Source organism: Carassius carassius, chromosome 3 (assembly GCF_963082965.1).
Source record: "Carassius carassius chromosome 3, fCarCar2.1, whole genome shotgun sequence".
NCBI lineage: Eukaryota > Metazoa > Chordata > Actinopteri > Cypriniformes > Cyprinidae > Carassius > Carassius carassius.
In genome coordinates this window covers 13,767,508-13,794,552 of record NC_081757.1, presented here as the reverse complement: position 1 = coordinate 13,794,552, position 27,045 = coordinate 13,767,508, and the positions used below count along the sequence as shown (strand labels likewise).

General features: G+C 37.1%; 2 protein-coding genes across 3 annotated transcripts in view; one reads left to right on the top strand and one right to left on the bottom strand.

Moving 5' to 3' along the window:
• Positions 1-16,532, top strand: part of adam10a (ADAM metallopeptidase domain 10a) — a 57,843-nt gene extending 41,311 nt beyond the window's left edge. Inside the window, exons 5-16 of one of the 2 annotated variants that reach the window (XM_059530048.1) lie at positions 4,953-5,053; positions 5,391-5,546; positions 5,638-5,730; positions 6,255-6,438; positions 10,228-10,391; positions 11,181-11,364; positions 11,801-11,951; positions 12,073-12,256; positions 12,532-12,640; positions 12,783-13,003; positions 13,156-13,282; positions 14,380-16,532. In XM_059530048.1, coding sequence (XP_059386031.1) covers positions 4,953-5,053; positions 5,391-5,546; positions 5,638-5,730; positions 6,255-6,438; positions 10,228-10,391; positions 11,181-11,364; positions 11,801-11,951; positions 12,073-12,256; positions 12,532-12,640; positions 12,783-13,003; positions 13,156-13,282; positions 14,380-14,477 — 1,772 coding nt within the window. In that variant the 3' untranslated portion in view covers positions 14,478-16,532. Of the gene's footprint in view, positions 1-4,952; positions 5,054-5,387; positions 5,547-5,637; positions 5,731-6,254; positions 6,439-10,227; positions 10,392-11,180; positions 11,365-11,800; positions 11,952-12,072; positions 12,257-12,531; positions 12,641-12,782; positions 13,004-13,155; positions 13,283-14,379 lie in introns of both variants that reach the window. The other variant, XM_059530047.1, reaches the window with a different exon arrangement.
• Positions 16,533-17,295: 763 nt separating this feature from the next.
• On the bottom strand, positions 17,296-23,908 carry lipca (lipase, hepatic a). The gene is made up of 9 exons (XM_059530044.1): positions 23,738-23,908; positions 22,314-22,486; positions 21,913-22,092; positions 21,237-21,357; positions 20,816-21,055; positions 19,337-19,579; positions 18,989-19,103; positions 18,143-18,361; positions 17,296-17,699 (listed from the first exon to the last, which is right to left on the bottom strand). Exons 1-9 carry the CDS (start codon positions 23,820-23,822, stop codon positions 17,588-17,590), a joined length of 1,488 nt encoding a protein of 495 aa, XP_059386027.1. The 5' UTR covers positions 23,823-23,908; the 3' UTR covers positions 17,296-17,587.
• Between the last annotated feature and the right edge of the window lie 3,137 nt (positions 23,909-27,045).

The following is a 27,045-nucleotide window of genomic DNA, read 5'->3' as shown; positions in this document are numbered from 1 at the left end:
ATTACAGTGAATACATCTACTTTACTGATTCAGATTAATGATAACTAGTTTTTACCAGTTTTTTCAGGAAGTCTTTGTTTTCCTATAGGTGATTTTGCCAAGAGACATGTTCCTTGGCATTTGAACAGGACATGTTTCTGTTCAACATCATTTTGGTCTTGGGAAAAATCCCTTTCAACCACGATTTTAGGGTTAGGTTTAGGTCTGGCATAATTCTTATTATCTTGCATTTGCCTCTAACAATCCCCCTCATTCCTATGATGCCTTCTTGCAAGGGGTTGTTCCAATACCAGCACCTTGCGGAAGTCATCCAGTTTAGGTTGACCATAATGTTTTTTGTAAATTTCTTCTGGTATTATTGCATATTTTAATAAGCTCAGTCATAAAAGTATGGGTTGTTTATACTGAAACCCAACACTTCCCTCTTGGGACAACCTCTCACAACCACAGCTTGCGTTTCTGAGAAGTTGTTTGTCAGTTTTGTTTGTGTTGTTGTTTTGCAGTTTATTACTCAACCATATAATTTTCACTGAAACAATCCACTATTTTACGGTGTTCATTTTTCTCAAGAGTAAAAAGCGAATCTGAGATTTTCGCTAAAAGCTCGCCATACTTCCTTTTAGATTACTTTGACAAATCAGAGACTTTTCTCATCTCAGAAGATAGTTTTCGGTTCTCTCCCTAGAGGCACTTGTCATTTCCTTTTACACTCATTTGCTCCAGACAGATGTCTCTCTTGTTCTGCCCAACATGGATTTGCATTTGAATGGGGCTGCATTCAGTGTGGGACAATAAAATCCTCACAGAGAAGAAATGGAGTCTTTCCTTAACTACCACCAAGACACGTTCAGCCACAAACATAAGCCCCTTTCACACTGAGATTCCGGGTAATACACGGGTAATGTGTCCCGACAATTGTTCCCGGATCGTTAGATTTGGTTCATTCACGGTGCCAGTGATTTTCCGGAATCTGTGCGAGCATTCACACGCAACCCGTAAAGGTCCCGTAATGACACGTGACATCAGGATGTGACGTGTAATATACGAGTCGAAAATGCTAGGTACGTTAACTTTCACTTAAGCTGGTGAAGGAGTTCAGCTTCAGCGCGGATAGTGAGGAACTACCAGATCTCTGCTCCATTACAGTTTGCACATAATTTTTGTGGCGAATGTTGCTCTGCATTCAAAACACCCGGTAAAAGAATTGCATGATAATGTGCATCATCACTATGCCACACCCTTTACGGCATCGGTTCTGGCTTTTTTTCACACTGAGTTCCTTCCGGGACTGAACCCGGCAATGTTACTAGGTCTCCAACCTGGCATCGATCCCAGAATCAATCCTGTGTTTGGTAATTTTCCGGGACCAACGTGCAGTGTGAAAGGGGCTGTATTCTCTTCTCCTCACCTGACAGAGCACATTTTGATGACCCATTGTCTGGACATGCTAACATTATTCCACAACTGTCAGTTCCTGCTTGAAGAAAACAAGTTCTCTCAAGAGCATGAGAGATGTTTATGGGTGTGCTATCACCCATAATTTCAGTCCTGAGGTTGGTCGTGATGGACTGACTAATGCAGCAGTTCCAATCAACCAGAAGTATCATCGTGATGTCAGGAAGCCATGCAAATGATGCTGAATTGTATAGATTATTAAGAGAGGACCCAATGCTGGATCCTCAGTGTCTGTGTGTGGTTACTGTTCTCTGTGGAGTTCTCAAAGACGCTGAGTGGACTTTCAGAGCTCTGCTGTCTCATTAGACCAGCTCTCTTCTCTCACTGCCAGTGCCTGGCTGTCCTGTGACTGAGAAACCATCAGCCTAAACCTGTCATGGGTAATTAGACTGGTGTGTAAGAGCTGCTCACATGCAACTGCTTGAAAGTCTGTCCTTTTCTAATCCAGGAGTTGGGTAGATACTTCGGTGGTCATAAGCCATCTGTCAGAGACAAGCTGAAATTTGTAAGAATGACACCTGTACCAAATTTTAAGGCAGTGACTTTTTTGCTGTACTTGACAGCATTTTACATTTTGATGTGAGAATTATAAGGTTCTTGAAGCTTGAAATAACTTGCCTGAAATAGTGGCTCTGAATTTGGATTTGCTAAGTCCAGAGGTGTTCAACATACTGGTCACATCTGCATCAATAATTTATTTGATACAGTGCTTGAAATCTTAAAAGATGATAAAATAAATTTTTGAAGAAAAAATAATAATAATAAGGAAACTTCTTAAATCATTAAAAAATTTAAATGTTTGTCTAAACTGAATTGTCTGTTCCCAATTAACTATATTTTCAGGACAAAATTCTACACAGAAGTGAGTGAAATCTGACAAAACCTCTTTTTTGGGGACATCCTCATTTCTATTAGAATCAAAAGCACATGAAAGCATGCAAAAAGCTTTTTTTGTTTGTTTGTTTGGTTTTTTTTTGTTTTTTTTTTTTAATTCAGAGAGTTTAGATAGCTCAGTGTATGTGTACACAGAGGCTTCCAACTGCTGGCTTGCATTTTCTGGAATGACTGCTCCCTTAAAAGTTAGATTGCATATAGCAGATCACTTCGGTTGACTAACCTGCCTCCAGGAGGGGAGCAAAGACTCTTTCATTATGGATGCTTGCAGGATTTCAATATAGACTTTCCATTAAAAATATACAATATCTAGAGAAGACATTTGATTATACTCTCATTTTCATTTCTGCTGATGTGTGGTTATTGCAAGAAGTAAAAGCAGAGTCCAGAATGAACTTTGTCATAAATATTGCCAAAAATAGCAATATTTACACACATACGTGTGTGTGTGTGTGTGTGTGTGTGTGTGTGTATGTGGTGTGAAAACGTTTTGGCCCCTCCCCCTTTTTTGCGAAACCTTGTTGTTGAATTGCCAAATTGTTTTATTAATAAAATCTTGGAAGTGAATTCACTATGGGTCATACCAAATACTCTGCTTTAATTGTCAGACAGTGAAAAAAAGAAATTCTGTATTAAAACAAAAGGTGCATTGATAGTCGTTCTATCATTGATTGCAGCCCTCTGAATCATAATCAAATTGTGATTTTCCTTAGTGATTCCCTCCCCTAGTGAACACTGACCTTAATTGAGGCAAGTGAGGCCTGCAGTTCTTTTAGATGTTGTTTTGGTTCTTTTATGACCTCCCAGATGAGTCATCGTTGTGCTTTTGGAGTAATTTTGGTAGGCCGGCCACTCCTGGGAAGGTTCACCACTGTTCCAAGTTTTCTGCATTTGTGGATGATGGCTCTGACCGTGGTTCGCTGTCCCAAAGCCTTAGAAATGACTTTATAAACCTTTCCAGACTGATACATGTCAACTATTGTGATTCTCATCTGTTCTTGTATTTCTTTAGATGACGGCATGATGTTTTGCTCTTTAAGCATGCTTCAAGAAATCACTTAAATAGAAACTGTTAGACAAATTGATTATACAGGTCTGGCAGTAATCAGGCCTGGGTGTGGCTAGTGAAAAATGAAAAAAAAAAATTTAAAAAATAAATGACAGTGCAGACCAAAAGTTTGGACACACCTTCTCATTCAAAGAGTTTTCTTTATTTTCATGACTATGAAAATTGTAAATTCACATTGAAGGCATCAAAACTATGAATTAACACATGTGGAATTATATACATAAAAAAAAAGTGTGAAACAACTGAAAATATGTCATATTCTAGGTTCTTCAAAGTAGCCACCTTTTGCTTTGATTACCTCTTGAAGCTCATCAAGAGAATGCCAAGAGTGTGCAAAGCAGTAGTCACCTCAAATGGTCTTCCAACAGTCTTGAAGGAGTTCCTCGAGAGATGCTTAGCACTTGTTGGTCCTTTTGCCTTCTGTCTGCGGTCCAGCTTACCCCTAAACCATCTCGATTGGGTTCAGGTCCGGTGATTGTGGAGGCCAGGTCATCTGGCGCAGCACCCCATCACTCTCCTTCTTGGTCAAATAGCCCTTGATGCCTTCAGTGTGACTCTACAATTTTCATAGTCATGAAAATAAAGAAAACTCTTTGAATGAGAAGGTGTGGCCAAACTTTTGGTCTGTACTGTGTGTGTGTGTGTGTGTGTGTGTGTGTACTCTGAACAAAATTATAAACACAACACTTTTGTTTTTGCCCCCATTTTTCATGAGCTGAACTCAAAGATCTAAGACTTTTTCTATGTACACAAAAGGTTTATTTCTCTCAAATATTGTTCACAAATCTGTCTAAATCTCTGTTAGTGAGCACTTCTCCTCTGCCGAGATCATCCATCCACCTCACAGGTGTGGCATATCTAGATGCTGATTAGACAGCATGATTATTGCAAAGGTGTGCCTTAGGCTGGCCACAATAAAAGGCCACTCTAAAATATGCATTATCCTGGCATCATCCTGGAACCTGACATTATTTCCAGCCATTTGCATTTTGAGAGAGAAAGAGAGCGCACACCGATTCACTCATACTGTTTGTGAAATTATGTTCCACAGATACTTGTTCAAATTACTTTATCAGTTATTTAAAGAAGAAATATGAATTGTACCTTAACTTCAGCATTATATTTATTTCACCTGTGCGTCGAGACTGTGCCACTGCATGTCATGCCAAACCTCTCACGGCAGACATGTCATCAGCTTGAGATCAGTTTTATAAGATTGGCCTTTTTAAAGACAGCCGGTCAGTCATCCCAAAGCAATTTTCGGCCGATTATGATCTTTAGCTGATCAATCAGAGCACCCTAGTATCAGTAACACTTTATGCCGTTCCAATTACAGTAACAGGAATAGCTGGACTCTTCTTTTAGGTGTAGTGTGTGATGATAGTGCCATTTGCAGTTTCATCACTAAGAGGCTGCAAAAATACAGCAGGTCGCCTAATTAGAGACTTCACATGTTAACAGTATATAATTTTAAAATGCACACAGAGCATTGTGTTACTTTGGTTTTCAAGAAACTTTTGATTTTCTGACCCAGATTATCCTCATAAATACGGAGCAGAAGGAGGCTGTGCCGATCACACTGTTTTTGAACGAATGAAGAAATACCAGGCATCTTCAGTGGAGGAGCCCACCCAGGTCAGCCCCTTCACACAACTCAGCTGAACCCCACCGATATAACCTACTAGCACCGCGATTCGGATCTCACAATGCAAACAATCATGGAAACCCCACCACACAGAGAGATCTGGAACATTTCCTGTTTCCCATGATTCTAAAGTTCAGATTTCAATTTGAAACCTTTCCTAAACAGATCTGTACTTCATCTGATATAATTTAGATGTATATTACAAATGATGACAAATGCATTCTTTTATTATAAATAATTATAAATTATTTTGTGCTCAAACATAAAGTGTTCATCCTTAGCCTCTTCAGATAGGTTTTTGATGTCTTGCTGTTTTCTCTGCAGCAGAAGAACCACGTCATTGACGAAGAGATAGCTGATGGACCAGTGATCCTGAGGAAACGTCGTGCAGCACAGGTTGAGAAAAATACCTGTCAGCTCTTCATCCAGACAGATCACTTCTTTTACAAATACTACGGCACCAGGGAGGCTGTGATCGCACAGGTACACCTAAAGCACAGGTGACTTAGTGGTATATAGTGCCTGCAGCCTTTTATATTGTACGTTTATAGGCTTGTTCTTTTGGGTTGTGCAGATTTCCAGTCATGTAAAGGCCATTGACTCCATCTATCAAAGCACAGATTTTCAAGGCATTCGCAATATCAGCTTCATGGTCAAGAGAATTAAGGTGAGTGTGTCTTTCTTCAGTCTTCTTATTAATTATATGTCATTCCCTGTTGGAAGTGAAAAATGGATTAAGTGTATTTTTGTAGTAGCTAATGTAAATATGTCTGGTATATACACAGGATATTCTTCTTCCTATCCACTATGATTTGCTGGCTAGAATACAAGTCCGTCTTGACTGACTGGCTCATGTTATTACGGTTATACAGAGGGGTTACAGATCTTGCCCAGTATTGACCAGATGTCAATAAAAGCATGTCAGACCATGTTCTGCAGCTCTTTAGAAGACATGTACAGTTCACTTTTTAGTCCCAGACTACTGCTTTACAAGTGTTTTTTTTTTTTTTTGTCTGCTTAAGGATCCATTCACAAAGAATGTGTTTTAAAAGAGGTTTTGGACAAAAACAGACAAGCTTGACACTCTCTTTTAACACAGCACTCTTACATGAGATGGTGAAGAAGAAAAAAATAAGTCAGTGCAGACTGTCATTGGTATTAAACTGAAGCTTGTTTACGTCTTTGTTTCAGATCAACACTACTGATGATGACAGGAATCCAACTAACCCTTTTCGATTTCCCAACATCGGTGTGGAGAAATTTCTAGAACTCAACTCCGAGCAGAATCACGATGACTACTGCCTAGCCTATGTCTTCACAGATAGAGACTTTGATGATGGAGTCCTGGGTCTGGCCTGGGTCGGTGCTCCTTCAGGTATGATCAGAGATGCACATACAAAGTCTCCCAAGTTTTATCTCCTGAGAGGTATTTTGTGTGTGCTAGTGACCTAAATTAGTGTCTGCTAATCTGAAATAAAATCAGCATACATGTCAAGGGGCGAGGCAGGGCTGAAGACCTGCGAATCAGATGTCAAATTGTATTTAGAAATCCAAATAATTAAAGTATTATTATTATTAATAGTAATAATATATTTGTTTAAAAGTAATAAGCATGTAAATAATTTTAATTCTGAATTCAATATATTTAACCTCTTATGAACATAAAAGAAGTCTAAGAAATGTCTTTATTTAAGCTTCGTACACACCGGGACGATTATCGCGATTTTCAATGCATCTCTTGTGTTCATACCCAAGCGATTTTCTCTGGCGAAGAGCCGAGTGAACGTGCAAATTCACTCCCTGACATTAGATGGCACTTAATGAAAAACGGAGATAACCCGGTACACATCAAATCTTATTTGATCTGCAATTCCTAAAACCCTTTGTGATCAGACACCAATGAGACCAGCAGATCTACATTCAACCTCGATGTATCTTCTTGGTCTTCTTACTTCCTCTTCGTCGTTAGGTATCAAGTGTGTTCGGCAAGACTGTTTTGTGCTTGAGCGCCACCAAGTCATGTTTTAATGTAACTTCAGCAGCTCCAGGCACGTGAACAAAAGTGTCAGTCTCATAGATTGGCCAGTTTTAATGGTGCATCAAACCCAAAAATATGAGCCTGAGGGGTTTTTACACTTAAACTGGCGACCTTCTGGTAACTAGTCTGGCTCTCTAACCATTAGGCCACAGCTGCTTAAGCTTTAAAGCGTTTCATTCAGGTCACCAGAAGCAAACAGTGGAGCTGGACAAACTAAGTAATTACACCATTTCAAGCATTTTATCTGCGTTATATGTTCTGTAAAAAAAAAAAAAAAAAAGTTAATATCAGCAGCAGGCTCATATTGGCCAATAATATCAGCAAAAGGTTATATTGGTCGGGCTCTTATAATAATAAAATGGTAAGATTATCACAAATAAACACGAGATTTTAGACCAACATCATTCTTATTAAATTGTTTTATTCCACCTCGTGCATGCCATAATTGATAGAGAATAACTTTAAGCATGCAGATAAGAAAATTTAATGTATTCCACTTAATACAATATGCAATAAGATTTATTCTTCTAAAATGAGTCTGAGTACACAAAGTTTGTACACTGAGTACATTGAGTTTACAAACCCGTGGGAACTGGGGATTGCGAAAAACGTTCGTATGGATTATGAACTTGTGGGAACAGATTGAAAAAACCAAAGGTACGGTTTTTTAATCAGTGGGCACGATTTGTTAAACCAAGGGAACGGTTTAAGAATTTGTGAGTACGGTTTATAAACTGAGGGGACGAATTGCAAAACTATTCTGTATGTACTGTTCTGCATTTTCTGTGAGATGTTTTTTCTGTACTTTTTAGTAGTTATCTAAAGTGTGTTAGTCTCAAGGTAAAGAGAAGTTAGACAAGGACAGCACTGCATCCAAGCATTGCATACAGAATAGGACTGTAAAGCTGAGTACAGCTTGCTTTTCAGCTCCACTTGATAAAAACCCTTTTAGTGTTTTCACATATTTGCCTTTAACACAGACATGCACACCTTAAAAGCGATATTCTTTTCATTAGTGCATGATTGTTTCTATTAATGTATTCATGTTGCTAGGGAGGTGTGCACCTCTTTGGCGTATTCAGAATGTGATATCACTTTGAGGATTTCAGTTGATTTTTCTGCCTGCTGCTCAGACATTCACTAACACACAGATACACAGCTTGTTGCATAAACAGTTCTGCTTAATTTATTTTTAAATTTTTTTTTTTTGTATAGATTTTTATACAATAACTCAAGTTTATGAGCATTTATGCTGTCTTGTTTAATGTATGCAGTGTCTTGAAGGCTTATTAAGATGCTAAAACTATTGTAAAGCAGTTGAGTCCTCATTAGGGCAATTGTGTTTTTGCACCAGATGGAATTGGATGCTTTATGCATATTTAAGTTATTAGTTATAATTATAATATTTTTTGAGCATAATCATTCTCATATCTACATAATGACCTTTGAATGTCACTTAAAAAATAAAATCTGTAAATAATGTCTGTATTTTAACGAACAGTAAGAATTAAGTCTTTGATGGAGTTTTTTTCTTTGCGCTTAAAATAAAGAGCTTTCTGGCACATTACTAAATTTATGATAAACCAGTCCTGAGACTTAAACACTGTTCTTGAGGAGGAAACACACACACACACACACACATACCCACAAACATCCTGTCAATCAATAAAAGTAAATTAGGACTGTTAAAGTCTGCTGCTTTGGTCCAGCTCCGGCTAGTCACTAGGGACAGCAACAATTGCTGTCTTTGTGAACCACTGAGCTGAGTGAACAAGTTAATCAGCCTACGCGTTTGTTTATTTGTGTATGCAAGTGTCTTTGTATCATCAGGCAAGGAACATAACAGAAATTTTATTCAAACATGCTTACAATTTGATGCTGATAAACTTAACTTATAAGCTCATAGTGCTGATGTAATAATATCTGATAATACTGATTAAAATGGCTGAATTGATCTGAATTCAAAAGTTCAAGCTTTTTCCCTCCAAGTGTAGTCATTCAAAACAGTAGCTTGAGGTGACAAATTTCAAACTCTAAACTGGTGGAATAAAGATTCTTAGAGATGTGTAGCCCACCTTGCTTGTGAGTTGTAAAACGGAAGTATTGTTGTTTTGCCAGTTCACTTAATTAGTTTTCTTTTGTCTAATTTAAGTAGAAGGTGTGTTGGGAGTATTATCACACACAATAGTGATGCGCGGGTCATATTTTTTTCCAACCAGCGGGTCCCGCTTTTATGAAAATATTTGGCCTGTCCCGCGAATAAAGAAAAATTTCTTTACCCGCCCCATCCCGCGGGTTATGAGACGACCGCGGATCAGGGACATCACGCAAGTTACGTTGCTGCCTAGACCTTCATATGGTAACCTTTTCAAAGAACCTAATAAAATATGAAAATACATATTCCAAATATTTAATATAGGCTATAGGGAAATGCACACAACATACAGTACATCAAACAGATTTTTTTTTTTTTTTTTTTTTTAATGACCCGCCCCAACTCGACCTGTGCATCACTAACACACAACCATTTTACAGGTACTAGTGTTCTGATGGCAGAGTGGCATGTTTCTTTGCTACACAACGCAGGTGGTTTTTATTCAGTGGTAATTGCTTATTTTGTGGGTGTCTGAGCCACAGCTACAGTGAGATCACTTCATTTCTACAGTTGTCAGTGTTGAGTAATTAATCATGTTTAAACTAGCGTCACCAGACAGTATTTTGCACATATTCCCTTGTCCCCATCTTCTGTATGTTTGACAAAGAGATGGTCTTGACTCGAATCATTGGTTAAGCCAGTGTTGATGTGTCAGCATGGTTGGAACAATCAAACAAACAGCAGCTTGAAAGAGCCAAAGTATTTATACTATTTGGATAAGTATAGTTTTATAATTATATAGTTATATATTATAAAATAAAAATAATCATTAACACTAATTGCATTCGCTTGAATGTTTAAGGGATGCTTGTAGAAATGTTTGAGTAGAGCAAAAGAATGTATACAAATGTGCTTTTATAGCTCTTTTAATTCCTTTATGATTTCGCCACTTAAGAATGACGAGGATAATGATACCATAGAGAATTTATGTAATTTTAGATTTTCTTTAATTGGTGCTTCTCTGATTTCAGGCAGCTCTGGTGGAATCTGTGAGAGGAATAAGCAGTACTCTGATGGGAAGAAGAAGTCTCTGAACACTGGCATTATCACCGTGCAAAACTATGCTTCACACGTTCCCCCTAAAGTCTCCCACATCACCTTCGCTCATGAGGTCGGACATAACTTTGGCTCTCCGGTGAGTCCTTCTCAAGTCACGTGCAGCATGCTTGACAGATTAGCAATCGAAACACCCCTCAGATGAATCCTTTATGAACAAATACATTTTACTCTCTAAAGCTCTAAGAATAAAGCACGCATTACAGTACTGTCTTTGAGATCTTGAGAGACCGTCTTTTGTAGTAACCTGACCTCGCATTTTCTCAGTCAAGTGTTAATCGTTTCAGGTAAAAAGACATTTCTAAGAATTGGTCAATGGCTCACTGAAAAATTGTGTTGGGTTTTTTAGTTTTATTGTAGTTAAAGACCAATTAGCTTCTTGTTTCTGCCAAATACGTATAGTTCAGTTGCAAAGAGAATATTTTTAGTATACTTATAATTGGTTAATTTAGTTTATAAAGCACTTTTCCCACACTCAATATGTTTTTACACGGATTCATAGGGATATCTGCTCTCTTAGTATGATCTGTTCAGGTGGTCAGCTAGAAAACCAGATGAACATCAGTTTGGCCAGGCTCCTTAAACCAACTTAGGACCAACAAACACAGAGGGACCCTGTCATTTTTAATGGTGCAAAAATTGCAATACTTGCATTAATTGAAGAGAGAGCACCCCCTTCTGGCCCTAGTAACACCTTCAAAAACAACCTAAGTTTTTCTTGTTCATTCTGGTACTGACTGGGTTTCAAACACTTCTTACGTAGCTTCAGGCAAACGCTGCAGGGCAATAACTGCTGGGATAGTGAATATTTCAAATGTGTCTGTACACTTGTTACTGATTGCACCGATCTTCTTTCTCGGTCTTCCAGCATGATTCAGGAAGTGATTGCACTCCGGGAGAGTCTAAGACTCAGGACCAGAAAGAAAAAGGCAACTACATCATGTATGCCAGAGCCACATCAGGAGACAAGTTCAACAACAACAAGTTCTCCATCTGCAGCATTCGCAACATCAGCCAAGTGCTGGAAAAGAAGAGATTCCAATGCTTTGTTGGTGAGATTTTAACCCCCTACGAGAATTCTATATAAAAAAATAAAATAAAAAAATGTACTGGTAATTTTCTGCCAGGATATCATCTAGTAGATTATGGAGAGTTTCTAAAACACAAATAAAGTATAAAATTACAGGTAAAACACCTGTAAAAAAAAAACGCAGAAAATTAATACAGTACTATTTTTACAGATTTTTGTATGTGGCATGATTTGTGTGGAGTAGTGTTTAAGGCTCTAGGCTGGAGCGAGACATGAGCTATCACGTCGATGGCCTCGAGTGGGGCACTTAACCTCAGATCGCTCTGGGAGGATTGTCACTGTAATGAGCTCATGATGCCGTTCTGTAGAATTGTTTCATCAAAAAACTGATTCCACCAGCCCTGATCAGATGGCAGACTTTTTCCCTTTTTCTCTCTAACGGTCTTGTTCTTTTCCAGAATCTGGACAGCCCATCTGTGGTAATGGTTTGGTTGAGGCTAATGAACAGTGTGACTGTGGCTATAGCGATCAATGCAAGGACAAGTGCTGCTATGATGCCAGTGCATCAGATGAACTGAAGTGTAAACTGAGGCCAAGCGTTAAATGCAGGTGCGCAAGAAGAACTTCAACAGTCCGTTTAATCTGTATCATCAGCAGTAATTTGTTATGTTAACACTTATTTCATTAAGTGCAATAAAGCGTAAATTTTTTTTGTACTTTCCATTTGCAGTCCCAGTCAAGGTCCATGCTGCACGTCAGAGTGCACCTTTAGGTCCAGCGATGTGAAATGCAGGGAAGATTCTGAGTGTGCTCTTCAGGGCATGTGCAATGGAATCTCTGCCCAGTGCCCCACCTCAACGCCTAAAGCAAACTTTACATCCTGCCACTCAAATACCCAAGTCTGCCTTAATGGGGTAGGTGCTGCATCAATTGACAATGCTACAAAAAGCCCCAATGTCAAGAAGTTTGTCAAAGTATAAACAGATTTTGCATTTAATAGCAGTAATAAAATTTGCCTTATTTGTTTTCACGTTGGCATGAAAAAATGTTTTCATGTTGGCCCAAATGCATAGACATGAAGACTTCCAAGCATTGAATATTTCTCACTGTATATGTGCATACGTGTGTGTAATATTTGTCTTTGTTCTGAGGACATTTTGTCTGAGAATGTCATTTCTTTCTCTTTCAGGTTTGCTCTGGCTCTATCTGTCAGAAGTTTGGTCTAGAGGTTTGCACTTGTGCCACTGAGGAGGGGAAAGACGACACAGAGCTGTGTCATGTGTGCTGTATGAAGAAGAGTGAGTAACACTGACAAATCTATCAAGTATGGAGTCCAGACCCCAACAAATCTCATTTTTTAATTGTCATAAAACATGTAGAGTAATTCCAAAGAAATATAACACATATTTACCAATCCCATTCTTTCTTTTGTCTTGATAGGTCAGCCCAACACTTGCAGCAGCACTAGCTCAGATAAATGGGCTGAACACTTTAACAAACAGGTCATCACTTTACAGCCTGGCTCTCCTTGTAATGACTTCAAAGGATACTGTGACGTCTTCATGAAGTGTAGGCTGGTGGATGCCGATGGCCCTCTGGCAAGGCTTAAGAAGGCCATTTTCAACCCTGAGCTTTACTCGAGCATTGCAGAGTGGATAGTGGTAAGTGTGTCATTTATGTAATCCTTAAATACTTGTTCCCTGCATTTGTTTGTGGCTTTAATCGCTCTGAAAGATCATTAGAAGTGATATTTCACTCCGCAATATTATTTATCACTTGCAGTGCTCATCTCATATTAATATTTGTGTTTCAGGAGCATTGGTGGGCGGTTCTTCTGATGGGCATTGCTCTCATCATGCTAATGGCTGGGTTCATCAAGATCTGCAGTGTGCACACACCTAGCAGCAACCCTAAATTACCCCCACCCAGACCACTGCCAGGTAATGCACCCTAAATGATGCCTGTCTAAATCATCACCTGCTCATAAGTGGCTCAGACTTCCCTACCAAACCACAGCCAGGAATTGCTCACGTATTGCTCATCTGTATACAATTATTACACATAACGGTTACATAATTCACTAGCAGATAAATGCATTTGCAATTCAGTCTTTCTTTTCCAAGAAAAACAGGCCAGGCTTGATTTTTGTCCAATCAAATGCTCTGTAGAATAGCAATGTTCCTTCCTCTTGCTCCAAACTTAAATTTTGATGGGAATATTTAGTTTATGCACACAGCAAATGTATATTCTTTCAAAGTATACTCCATTTCATAAAATGCACAAACGCAGGTGCTCAAAACGTATGCTGGAAAGCTTAATCCTTGTCCAGTATCTGTGCCATTTTTCTCCAGACATTGTAAGTGATAAAAAATATCATTGTATTTTTTAAAGCTGGAGTTGTGTATCATTAAAAAATGTTTATCAATACCAATACACTTACCTTAACTTAGTTCCCGAACTATACCTCTGCCAAATACGTAGTTCCTGATCTATACTTTTTTTGATACCAATTTTATGAAATCCATTTTAACAAGATTACAATACACATAACTTTAAAAAATAACCCTAATCATATTACAAACGCCCTTTACTTTTCTGCATTCAGTTCTGTACATAAGAACAATGGAAAATATGAATGTGAAACAATGGGCAGAGGCAGATGCCATCTTTTGGACAAGGACTGTACTATGCTGTTGACTTTTATGCAGTGTCCACAGTACGCTTACCCAAGCATACATGTAAAAACTGAAGTATACATTACACTTAAGCCAGAGTTTTAGTCCAGAGTACAACCTTAAAACAGTCTCTAAAACATCTGCTTTTTTCTGTAATCAAGAACTCTTTAAAGCGCAGAATATTTTCCTCTTTACCCCAGTCCGGAAAACACATTTAATTTTTATTAGAGTAGTGGACTCTGGTAGAGGCGATATTCTGCGAGGTCATGTCACTGAATTTGAAGAATTGCCTTAACTCCAAAAACCTAGTTTAACCCCTGCACCTCAAGTGATTAATCACACCTGTATGTGTTATTGTTTAGGCACACTGAAGAGAAGAAGAAATCCCGCTGCACAGACCCAGCCGCAGCACCATCGCCAGCAGAGAGAGAACTATCAGATGGGCCAGATGCGACGCTGAGACAGCCTCCTCATTGCCTTGGTTCTTCCTAGTGCCTACAGTGGGAAACACTTCACTCCAAAGACTTAGCTGTATCAATCAATGAGTCCCATCTACAAACTAAGAAACTGGCAAATAAAAGGACTTCAAAGAACTATACTTAAGAAAACAACTGTTTTAAAGAGTAAGAAACCACTGTTCTGGGAGCCAGCAAAGCTTTCGTTGCATAGCTCAGAGAAAAAATCAGAAGCTAGTCAAGAGGAAGAGGACAGAATTAATTATTATTTTTTCTTTTCTGCTTTTCGCATTCTTTCTCAAGTGATTAAGCCATTTTATTTCCCTTTTTTGCCTTTTTATCCTTTTTTTGGGGGGGATTGCCACCATCCTGTGGACATATGCATGATGGGATGTCACATAGATATCAATCATCAATCAACTGATCAATAATGGCTGAGAGAACTCTTTAAAGAGAATCATTTTCCAATGTTAATAAGATGTTTTTAAAATGCAAGCAAAAGGATTAAAAAGCTTTTATTTCTGAAGCTTTCTCGTTGTCTCCAGCATGCAATTGTACAGAGATCTCAAAATCCATCAGATCTTTTTCAGTCATGTCATGTTTTTTATTCTGTTAATAATGATAATTAAGGATGTTTAACAGACACTCAGGATGTAATAGGAAATAACAGCACAGAGAGTTTCTATTGGTGAAAGGCCTTTACTATATTCACTTTGCTGAAAGCCACATTTGTGCAGAGCACTTGTTTTATTTTTTCCTTCCCAGCTGATAACCACTAAATAGCTGTAGTTCTTCATTTCATGTGAGAGAGGAAATTAATGAGAAGGATGATGGTTAAAAAAAAGTCCCCAAAAAAATGTCACTCCTGATATTCTGAGAGTCACTGTTACTTTATGTGCAGCCGGTAACACTGGTCCCCGCAGGAGACAGACTTGAGAAGATAAGCACAACATCAGGAAATATTGGGTTTTTCAATACACAACACAACAGGTTTTTATTTTGCAATAAGATGTTGGAAACAGGAAAGTGTGGACAGTTACACAAATGAGTAAATCTCAGTGGTGTGCATTAGTGAAAGGATGGGATCGAGAGAGAGTGATGATAAAAGCAATCTGTAGATTCTTTAGTGTTTTACACACCAATCAATATTTATACAAAGCAACCTTTCTTAAGAGATTTCAGTCGTTACCTCTTTTAATAGCTAACAAAAAAAAAAACATCCAGACTAGCAGCCTATATAATCAATACATATATGCCTTGTGTTGCTATATAGTGCATCTGAACCAGCCCATAGTAACTACACTGCTCTCACTGCAGTCCAACATCCTTTTTTTAAAGAAATCCTTCCATTCTTTCGAAATATGTTTTGATTGTCTTCTGTGTGTGTGTGTCTCAAAGGCAAAGGGTTACAAATGATTCATGCATCCCAAATGTCCTTTTTTAAAGTCTTCTTTTGTGCTTTTTTGTATTTCAACAGACCATCTGTTTATGTTTGTTGAATGGGATCCTGGTAGTGTGACAGAGTCCAATGTCTTCTCAAAAAAACTTGCATCCTTTCAGGATGTGCATTTAAAACATGGATGATTTGCTTATTTCTAGAAGTCCTCCCTTAGATCTCACTTGTGTATGTCTCTCTACATGTTAATGGGAAATGGGTTTTTAGTGAGCTTGACTTTAATGTTCTGACTCCAGTTAGCTTCAAATTAATCATTTCTGTGTTATTCTGTGGTAAATGGGTTTGGTTGAATTTGTAAGGGATTTGGCCTAGGGTTTAAATTTTGTTTTGGTTTTTTTGCGCTTGTATTTAAGTTTATAAATAATGTGCACTGATATGTAAGCATGGTGTGTGGATAGAATATGAAAAACAAGATGGAGAAAATGTCTAATACTACTGTTTGATTTTAATGTCTGCTCCGTTTCATACAGTTTCTTTTTCTTTATTGCTTTATATTTCCTCTCTCTTCTATTTTGCGCTCACTTTTGAACATTTTTAATAAATACTTTTTTTTTTTTTTTTTTGAAGTACTTGAAATGCATTAATAAAATAGCCTTGATCAAAAGCTCCTTTCACTGTCTGGTAAAATGTCCATACATGTTGTGTAAATTGTATCAATTGCCTGTATGCTCTACAAATTTATACTGATGTATGTTTTTTTTTATTATTATTATTACTTTACTCCATATTATAACAATTTATTTCAAGAGCGCCGCTGAAGTATTCAACAAGCCATCACAGTATATGTCAATGATAGAAATCATCCATTCAGGTTATATTTGAGTTGAATTGAACATTTCACAAATCATTTTTATAAACAACATTTTGTTGTCAACCTTTGTGTAGTTATGTCAAATGTGTTTAATACATAATCATTTGTTGCCAGTTCAGTTCAGTTGCAATTTTACAGAGGAAAGTGATGTATCTGTGTCTACTTTTTACTTTATCCAGGAATAGACTGGCTATACGTTATCCTCTAAGTGAGCAATAATAACATTGAGTTTAAAAAAAAAAATATTATGACTAAATATATTTCAGGATTTCTGCTAATTAAAAGAAAGCATCTTTAATGAAGTGCCATAGAAATATGACTTGGTATGAGCTCATATTTGTAAAATAAATTACCTGTATTGAGACGATATTTAGTCAGTTTTGGGAGCTTAATAAGAGTCATACTCTATTTCAGAATTAAAAAGGCAAAGATGGCAGCTCTTAACAGTGTTCAAGTGCTAAACATGGTACCAACAAAGTTGTTACATAATTTCTCCCCTGCCCCTGCAGTGCGGTTAACACACAGACTGTAAAAACAGGTATCAACCACTGATCTAGAACAGAGGTACAGTATCAACACTAAAACACAGGGTCAATCAAGAGAGCAGCCCGTGCCTTTTAGCCAATCAGATTCTGGAACGAGGGCTTCTACTAAGATTTGGCATAGCCTACAGTGAAATTAATATACGAAACCAGTATTTAATAATAAAATCCTTGAACACTTGGTCATTCTTTAATTTCTTATAAAAAATGTAACGTTCGAAATATTAAGCATATATTACAGGAAATCCGGTCCCATTAGTCCCAAAGGCTGTGAAGACACGATCAGACGTGTGAGGTGAGTTTGTTTTAGTCGTGCTTCATCATCATCATCATCCTCCGCTTCTTTTCACAGCGCACGAACACCTTCTCCTGCGACGGCATGCACATGCCTTCATCTGTCTGTGGACAAAACGAAGTTCTGACGAGAAAAGAGATGTTATGAGCGTCAGCTAGGTAGTAATGCTTTTTTAATATGTTTCAAAATAGCTTATCCAAACAACAGCGTGTCCAGCAATGTCCACTAGAGGTCGCTAGAATAACTAAACATGAATGGAAGCTTGAGAACGTTAGAAGCTTATTCGTGTCGGCTTTAAAATTAAAACATTATTTATTTATTCTGTATTTCTCTGCTTAACAGTAGTTCAGATATTGTCTTGTCTGCATACACATTATTATGCCTGTTTTAGGTGTATTGCATTACTTTTTTAATCTATTTATCTTGTCCATTTTTTAAAAAGTGTTATACTGATGCACCACAGATCATACGCTAAATCCAGTCTCTTAATCATTAGTCAGCATCTTTTTTTCTTTTTTTTGCCTTCAATTGATGGCAAACTCTTCTCTGTCTCCTCTAACACTTACTTCCTCTGGGTCTCTCCTGCTTTCACTGTGATCTTCCCCACTGTGAGCTGTGGTCCTCGGCTGCTTTTGGCCCAAGGTATCATGGCCTTAACCGTGCTCCACATGTTTGCCCATACTGGGCTTCCCTCCCAGGTGAAGCGCAGTATCATCAGGTCACCGATGTCAGTATCCAGAGTGATGAGGAATGTAAAAGTCTTGTTACCAGAAATCTCCTCAACTCTGAGAACGAGGAATTAAGTAAAGTGATTGTTCAGGTTTACTTCATTCAGTTTTTAGATTCCTATAATAGACAACAACAATCATGGAGAGTAATTGTGTGCCCATGCTTTTGTTTGAGATGCTATTTTAGTCCATTGCATGCTTCCCTGCAGTTTCCTGCTCTCTGTTTCTGTTTCATGTTCCCAGCACACATGTATTTCATTCATTCATGCGAAATGAGTTATTCTGATGAGAGCTCTCTGTGTGCAGCGATGACTAAATTGAGTGGTTTCCTTTTGAAGCGGAGCTTGTTACTTTGAGCTTTTAGAGCCCAGTACATAAAACATTGATGTACTTCATCCACGAATGTTATCAAGTAGTCTTTCATTTAAAAATCTTTGGCTTACTGTTATATCTAGAGCTTCTGTTACTGTCACACTAATTTAAGCTTTAACTTATGAACCTTACTTTGTACATGATGTTTAACCATAACATATGCATAAAGCTTTTTAAATTGCAGAAAGCACAAATGTATCCATATGAGAGTCATTGCAAAGCTCATTAAGGTGATGCTCAATAACACTTTACTAAGATCATGTTTTCTTAAGATTCGGCTGTTGCAGATATCAATGTGTATTGCATACTTACAGAGTTATGGGTAAATGTTCACTTTCTCCCAGTGTCCCAGCTAGAGAGACTGTGAGGGTGGGCTCCATCTTATCAGTTTGGCTGATGAACTGGATCTTGAACTGATAATGGAACACTAATGGGGAAGGAAAACAGATTAGAAAGGTTTATATTTATATTTATTTGTATTTATATATATATATATATATATATATATATTTTTTTTTTTTTTTTTTTTTTTTTTTTTTCATTCTAAAAATATTTTGTATTAGGGAGATAAGTTTAACAGGGGAAATAATCTCTCATTTTACATAACAGTAGGAATTGACCGTTTTACACTTTTTTTAGGTCGTTATAGCTGTCTCTCACATTTGTAGGGCATGTGTGAACGGGTTTTGAGAAACAGCCTCTTGCTTGTGCCGGTGTGGACTTTCTTGATGTCATAACCCAAAGTGTTACAGCGGTTCTTTCGGCAGTCCAGACAGTAGCCTTTATCGAAAGCCGTGTTGTCACTGCACTTGTAGGCCATAATCAGCTTGTCTTTGTTCAACAGTGAGTCAATGAAGAGATGCACAGCACGCTCATGGGCACACTTCACTGTCTGCTCAATACCTAAAGTTAGATGGACACAACGTAAGACTAATAAACAAAAAAAAAAACTAACAAAATAATCCAGGGTTCACTTGTTTAGCTTAAAGGGATACTCCGTTATGAAAAGAACATTTTGTCATTAATCACTCACCCCCATGTCGTTCCAAACCCGTTAAAAAAACGAAGCTTTTATGGGTTTGGAACGACAGGGGAGTACAGTAAGTGATTAATGACAAAATTTTCATTTTCAGGACAGAGTATCCCTTTAATCACATTTGTCTGTCTAGATTTACTGTGGTGTGTTGTGGGGAGTTAGCAGTGATGCTAATGCTAGTCTAATTTGTGATGCCATATACACACTATGGTTCAGATGTTTTGGATCAGTTAGATTTTGGTTTTCTGAAAGAAATTAATACTTTTATACAGCAAAGAAACATAAAAATTAATCAAAAGTGACAATAAAGACTTTTATAATGTTACAAAAGAGGTCTATTTCTAATTCTGTTCTTTTGAACATTTTGTTCATCAAAAAAAAAACATGCATCATGATTTCCACAAAAATATTAAGCAGTACCACCATTTTATTGATAATAAATAAGAAGAAATGTTTCTGAGCAGCAATACAGAATATTAGACTGAGTGATGGCTGCTGAAAATTCAACTTTGCATCACAGGAATAAATTACATTTTAAATATATTGAAATACAAAAGAGTTATTCAAATTATAGTAATTCAGTAATTAATTTCTGTTTTTACAGTATTTTTGATCAAGTGCAGCCTGGGTTAACATAAGAAAAAAAATATAAATAAATAAATTAAAATTCATACTGATGAGGAAAAAAAGATCTTTCCCCTATTAATTTTTACAGTTACATTCATCTCCCCATTCCTTGCAGTGTGCCGTCAGAGTCATGGACTCATCAGTGTGTAGCTGTTAAAAATAAGGATTTCTGGTCTGTCTTTCTGCATCGATTTTTCCCATAGGGATTTTTAATTGCCTGAAGGCATATCTCAGTAGGAGAGCAGAACAGAACAGGAATTTGAAATAATTAAGTTGTCAGGATGACAGCTGCTTTTATGTGTCTGTGCCTTTCATCTGAAAAGTTGTCATTATTAGTTAGCGCTTCTCACAGTGTCATTAATGGGATGTTTTGAATATATCTCATTCTCATCCTAATATGACAGTTAAGATGTGAGGATGGACCTGTCCCTTCCTCTCTCTGTTTGTCCAGTCATCCGTCAATCCAAACAACTCACCCATAATCCCATACTGGACTAAATGTGCATAAATGTTTTGCACATGCAGCTGGCACCCTGGTTGAAATGATCCTCCATTGGGATAGAAGTCAAAGTGGGCAACAGGCTGTTTGATGCCCACACTGAGCCCCATGCGCTCTTGGGTGAATGTGTGGATGGCATCCACAAAGCTAGCATCATCGGGTGAGAGTCTTTCAGTATGAGACATTCCCTCAAACAATGGACCCGCAGGATCCAAACCTGCACGAACAAAACAAACTTAAATGTAATATATATTTACAGTAATATTTAGCATCAGGCAGGGTTAAATGTATGGTTTTGTCATGTTTAAAATATTTGCTGACAATTAAGATCTTTGAGTTTAAAATCTTTCTCGTATTTATATATTAACACCATTGTTTAGTGAGATATTCCGTCTCACCTGTAATTCTTCCCAAGGTTTTTCCAGACACAGCTAGGTTACTCCCAGCAAACCCAGATATATGAGCTCCAAGGCTGTAGCCTATCAAATGTACTTTTCCCAAAGGGAATTGTTTGAAATCCTGTTAGGGACACTCAAAGATTAATGGCCATATTCCACAAGTATGCATTAATTTGACAAAACATGATAGTACAGGCATTTATAATGTTATAAAAACAAAAGACACTACATGTCAGAATGCTGCACATGAGGCTATTAGCTCTGACAACACTGATAATAAGAAGACATGTTTCTTATGCATCAAGTCAGGACCCTGGACCACAAAACCAGTCATAAGGGTCAGCTTTCTATTGATGTATGGTTTGTTAGGATCGGACAATATTTGGCTGAGATACAACTATTTGAAAATCTGGAATCTAAAGTTGCAAAAAAAATCTAAATATTGAGAAAATCGATTTTAAAGTTGTCCAAATTAAGTTCTTAGCAATGCATATTACTAATGAAAAATGAAGTTGTGATATATTTACGGTAGGAAATTTACAAAATATCTGCTATCTTTTAACATTCCACGCAGTCAGTTCAATGTTAGATGTAAGGATGGTATTATTATTCCCTTGGGAAATAAATTCTGCATTCATAACTGTAAAGAGATTTGTTTTCCCAAACCAACCCTCACCTCTAGCCACCTCAGCAGGTGGGCAATGTCCTGGCCCACAATGCGTGTGTTCTGAGCAGCTATAGGGTAGTGTTGGTGTGCCAGAGTCAGCCAATCTGCAATCACTACATTGATGTGTCCTTCTGAGCTTTTTAGTGCTGATGCCAACCTGGATATCCAGTTGTCCATGATTTCGTCCAACTGCAGCACAGCAAGGAGAATTTTATTTTATTTTTATTTTTTTCTGATGCATCTGCTGCAGCATAAATCACATCTCTCCAGTTTGGTTTGTAAGTCACTTTCACCTTTTTCAGATTAGAAATAACTCTGCTTAGCTGTTTGCAATCCATGCCAAGCTTATTACCTTTTTTACATTTGAACTGTTGATCTGTTTTTCTATTAAATCAATGAACTCAACATACCGACCAGCCATGAATGATGATAGCCAGAGGATGGCTGCTATTGAAACCACAAGTGTCCAGAGTGTGAGGCTTGAAGAGCTCCACTGTGCATGTATCATCTATGCTGTCAGTGTAAAGCCTGAAGATTGATTTAGGTTTGTAGGGGATCTTCCTCTTCTCTCCAGCCTCAGTGTCTGTTAGTATGGTAATACATAAACTGAGGTTCACAGACAGTTCGGGTTTTTTTTAGGCTGTACAATAGTCCTGGAATATTGATATAAATTGTTTACCCGTCACTCTTGCATTAAATGAGCATGTGGAGAGTAGGATATTACATATGTTTGATTTCTCATATGCATTAAACATTTATGTTGCATCAACATATGTAATATAAAATATTTCATAAAACTATTGTACCCAAGGGTTTACCACTTTTTTGTTGCATGTCCTGTAAAAACATTCCTACTATTTGAACCCGTTTTAATGTTTTCCTATGCCAACTTTTATTTTAATGGGACATACAGTTCTCTGTTCGTCTCTGACAGGACTCGATCTCTGCAGGATAGCAATTAGTTGTTAGTAGTCTTTGAAATTAAAAAAAAAACAAGCATGCAAAAAATCTGAATGCATCATTTAGACTTAATACTAAACAAATTTCCCTTTGAAGAGATAAATTATAATAATAAACCTCATTTTTTTGTGATGTAGTTTTTGCATGTGAAAATTTACATGTTCAGCAAGGCCAGTGTGTGAATTAAGATATTTATTTCTCTGTCAGCATTTTCAACTTTTATTTGCAAACACTGTCTAAGATATTATTTCTCTGTGATTTTAGGGATTTTAATACAAGTTTTTGCAATATACATCAGGAGGGATTCAATTAGATTAATTAATGCTGACTGTTAATGCACATCCATATCTTCCTTAATATTTTACTTTACTAAGGAACATCAGTAGCACCTGCTGCTCACCTACACATACTTTTTTGGTGTTTTTGTTTTTTTCCATTTAGAATTTTCTTTCACCTGCAATCACTAAGCTTAATTGTGAACCACATAACATATATAGTGCATGTAACAATACCTTAGTGAATAAGGGGAAAAGAAGCATGTGTTTCATTGTTGCTCAGAAGATTTTTTCAGAATTTTAAACATACAGATGACCCAAATATTCGGTCGTTTACTCATCCACATGTTGTCCCAACCCTGTATGCTTTCTTCTGCAGAACAAAAAAGAAGATATACTGAAGAATGTTTCAACTGTTTTTGTCCATGCGATGCAAGTCAGTGTGGTCATAAACAGCATTGCATCCCGTTGACAGTGGGCAAAAACTAAATAAATAAATAAATAGATTTATTCTTTTGTGTTCTGCAAAAGTAAAATAAAGGAACAAATACATGGGGGTGAGAATATGATGACAAAAGTTAAGCATAATTCACCCTCACCTGCTCTGTTACCCCAAAATTTCCTGCCATCGGTCAGTTGAAGGATGATCAGACAGCAGGACACTATTTTAATTAGAGTCTTCATGTTCAGGCCACTTCACCAGTCCACACAGATAATCCAAATATTTCCTCCGACTCTTTTTTTCGGGCAAGCGAAAAGGCAGGTGATTACTGAACAATTATTGAAACTGTCTGAGGGGAGGGAGCTGGCCCAGAGGGGATGTTTGTGAGGGGAGGGTGCAGGCAGTTCAATCCTCTGGGTGAACTTTGAAACCTTTTGTCATTTTGCAGCCAAATGATGGCCTTGATTAGCTGCATGGTGTTACATAAGAATCTTTTCCACGGTTGGTGAAAAAATGTTGTCAGAAAGAGTTCAGAAAGGTACATGCTGACTTATTACTAATAACCTTACTACTCAAATACCATGTCTCCATATGTCATTCAGAGATGTCAAATGATGGTTTAATTCACTAAATAGTCTTTTCTATCTTTACATCTATGGAATATATCCATGAAACATGGAAACCAGTGTGTGTGTGTGTGTGTGTGTGTGTGTGTGTGTGTGTGTAAGCTCTTGTCATTTCATCCTTGATAGATGTCATTAAAGATTTAAATTCTAGTCTCTTTTAATTTATTAAAAATGTTTCTGATTCCCACATTCAAATGTAAATCTTAATTCTTCTTAAAGAAAATGCTGTTGATCATTTTCTAAATTCTGATCAACTGTATATATTTCACCCATGCAGCATGTTGCAGTGTTTCATAAAAGGGTTGGCTGATGAACACACTACAGTCTAGTTAGTAGAAACGGAGGGAGTATGTATGCATAAACTCAGTGGACTCGGTGAGCTGATGTTGATGGTCAGACAGTGATAATGATTAAATCAGGTCAGATATAGTCGTGCAGATCAGTGCAGTCAGAACGAGGAAATTCTGTCATCATTTCCTGCGCATGAGTTTCTTTCTTCTGTTGAGCACAAAAGAAGATGTTTTAAAGGATGTTGGTCAACAATCAAAATATTATGGAAGTCAATGGCTACCGTCAACTGTTTGGTTACCAACATTCTTCAAAATACCTCCTTTTGTGCTCAGCAGAAGAAAGAAACTCATACAGGTTTGGAAGAAGTGGAGCTTGGTAAAATTGTTTCTGGTTTGTCTGAATATGTTGAGGTGAATTAATGTTTCTCTAAGCAAGTTAATTCAAAAATTGAATATGTGTACAGGTTTGCAAAGGTCGTTGCCATTATCTAAGTAGGGAAATTAGATGTGTAGTGTATCTCAGGGCAGAACTAAACCGACTGTGATGCTGTACTGTAGAATGCAGATATAATAGGGGCTGCTCTGCTCATTCAAAGGAAAATGGACATGAGATATGTATAACAGTAAGTTTATTTTATTATATTAGGTCTACATTGGCAGAGTGATAATACTATCTTCAACATTTTGAATGCAGTAATTTAATCTCAAAAGGTTTCATTTATATAAGAATAAGTAAAAAAAATCTGAACCTGAAAATATTGAAATATCTCTTTGAATTGTACAAACAACTGCTATTGGTTCATTTAAGTTACAGTAAATAAATTACTACAATAACGTTCTTAAAAATAGGAAAAAAACAAATAATAAACCATTTTATTTCACAAACAATAGTTACAAAATACCTAAAAACAAAACATTACATTAAGTTTTGCCAAATCTGAAATGTAATGAAATACACAATACTAAGTTGTGATGCAATTATTTTCTTGAACATTTTGACACATTGTAGCATAAATACACATTTATTTCTTCTTAAGCTCTCATGTGATAGTTCATTGCAAATTCATTTTTGCATGCATTGCAATGTTTCATCCCGTTACTTCATGCGAGTTATCTTATCAGCAGTTATGCATGCAGTTAGTAGATCATCTAATCATGTGTTGTATTGATTTGTGCTGACGTAACCATTTACAGACGAGGCCTGTTCATCTTTGATTAAACAGATTGGACAGTAAAGTACCCTTTTCCTTCATTTTAGAGAGAAGAACATCTGCTTATGACAAGCTATAGGGTTGTCAGAGTTAACATGATAAGAAGTAGTAGTACAATTAAACAAAGAAATGAAGGAAAAATATAGGGGCAATGCTGGAGTGGTTTAACTCTCCCTGGCTGAGGCTAGACAACCTGCATTGACTATATCTTAAGAAACAAAAAAAGGAAACTTGAGAAACCAGTTGAAAACTATGATCATCTATATACTGTAGTACATTCCAGAGTTGTTTATATTGAGGATCTGTTAGCACCTGTAATCTTTTACTGGCAGTGGTGTTTATGGTAAATACTCATAAAATCTGAATGCTTTACATAAAATAGATAGAATGAATTGTGATCTTTGAAAAGTTAAACTTGTTAAAGGAATAGTTCACTTCCAGATCAACATTTACAGATAATGTACTCACCCCCTTGTCACTGAAGATGTTCATGTCTTTCTTTCTTCAGTCGTAGAGAAATTATGTTTTTTGAGCAAAACTTTTCAGGATCTCTCTTCATATAATGGACTTCTATGGTCCCCCGAGTTTGAACTTCCAAAATGCAGTTTAATGCAGCTTCAAAGTGCTCTAAACAATCCCAGCCAAGGAAGAAGGGACTTATCTAGTGAAATGATTGGTTATTAAAAAAAATATATATATATACCTTTTAACCACAAATGCTCATCTTGTCTAGCTCGGGGTGAACTCATTTTTTTTCCCAGATCAAGACAGTTAGGGTAGGTCTAAAAACTCCCATCTCATTTTCTCCTCCAACTTCAAAATCCTCCAAGACCCTTCTTCCTTGGCTAGGTTAATTTAGAGCCCTTTTAAACTGCATTTTAGAAGTTCAAACTCGGGGGACCATAGAAGTCCATTATTTGGAGAGAAATCCTGAAATGTTTTGCTCAAAAAACATAATTTCTTTATGACCGAAGAAAGAAAGACATGAACATTTTGGATGACAAGGAGGTGAGTACATCAGCTGTAATTTTTTGTTCTGGAAGTTAACTACTCCTTTAAGAACTTGAAAAAGCTAGAATTATAGATAATTAAGTTGGCTTGAAAAAGCCAAATTACTGAAATCCTGTTTAAACTTCTTCTTCTCCTTCTGAGACCAAATTTTAAAGTATATCTCCTCCTAGACTTTTAAAGCTACAACCACCAAACCCAGGTCAGACTTTCAAACTGGTCTGACTTGGGTTGCTACTGTATATCTTTTCTAACTGATCAGGCTTATGGTTTTTGTAAACCAGACCATCAAACCAGCTGTCTATTGCTATAGGAAAGCTTAACAACTCC

Bases quoted from the DNA above. Each gene is read 5' to 3' on its own strand.
- lipca (XM_059530044.1), bottom strand. From the start codon at position 23,822: ATGAAGACTCTAATTAAAATAGTGTCCTGCTGTCTGATCATCCTTCAA. The intron at 19,104-19,336 runs GTGAGAGACAGC...CTTCCCCATTAG, and splicing joins TTCACACATGCCCTACAAAT to TGTTCCATTATCAGTTCAAG. The intron at 17,700-18,142 runs GTAAGTGTTAGA...TTTTCTCGTCAG, and splicing joins GCAGGAGAGACCCAGAGGAA to AACTTCGTTTTGTCCACAGA.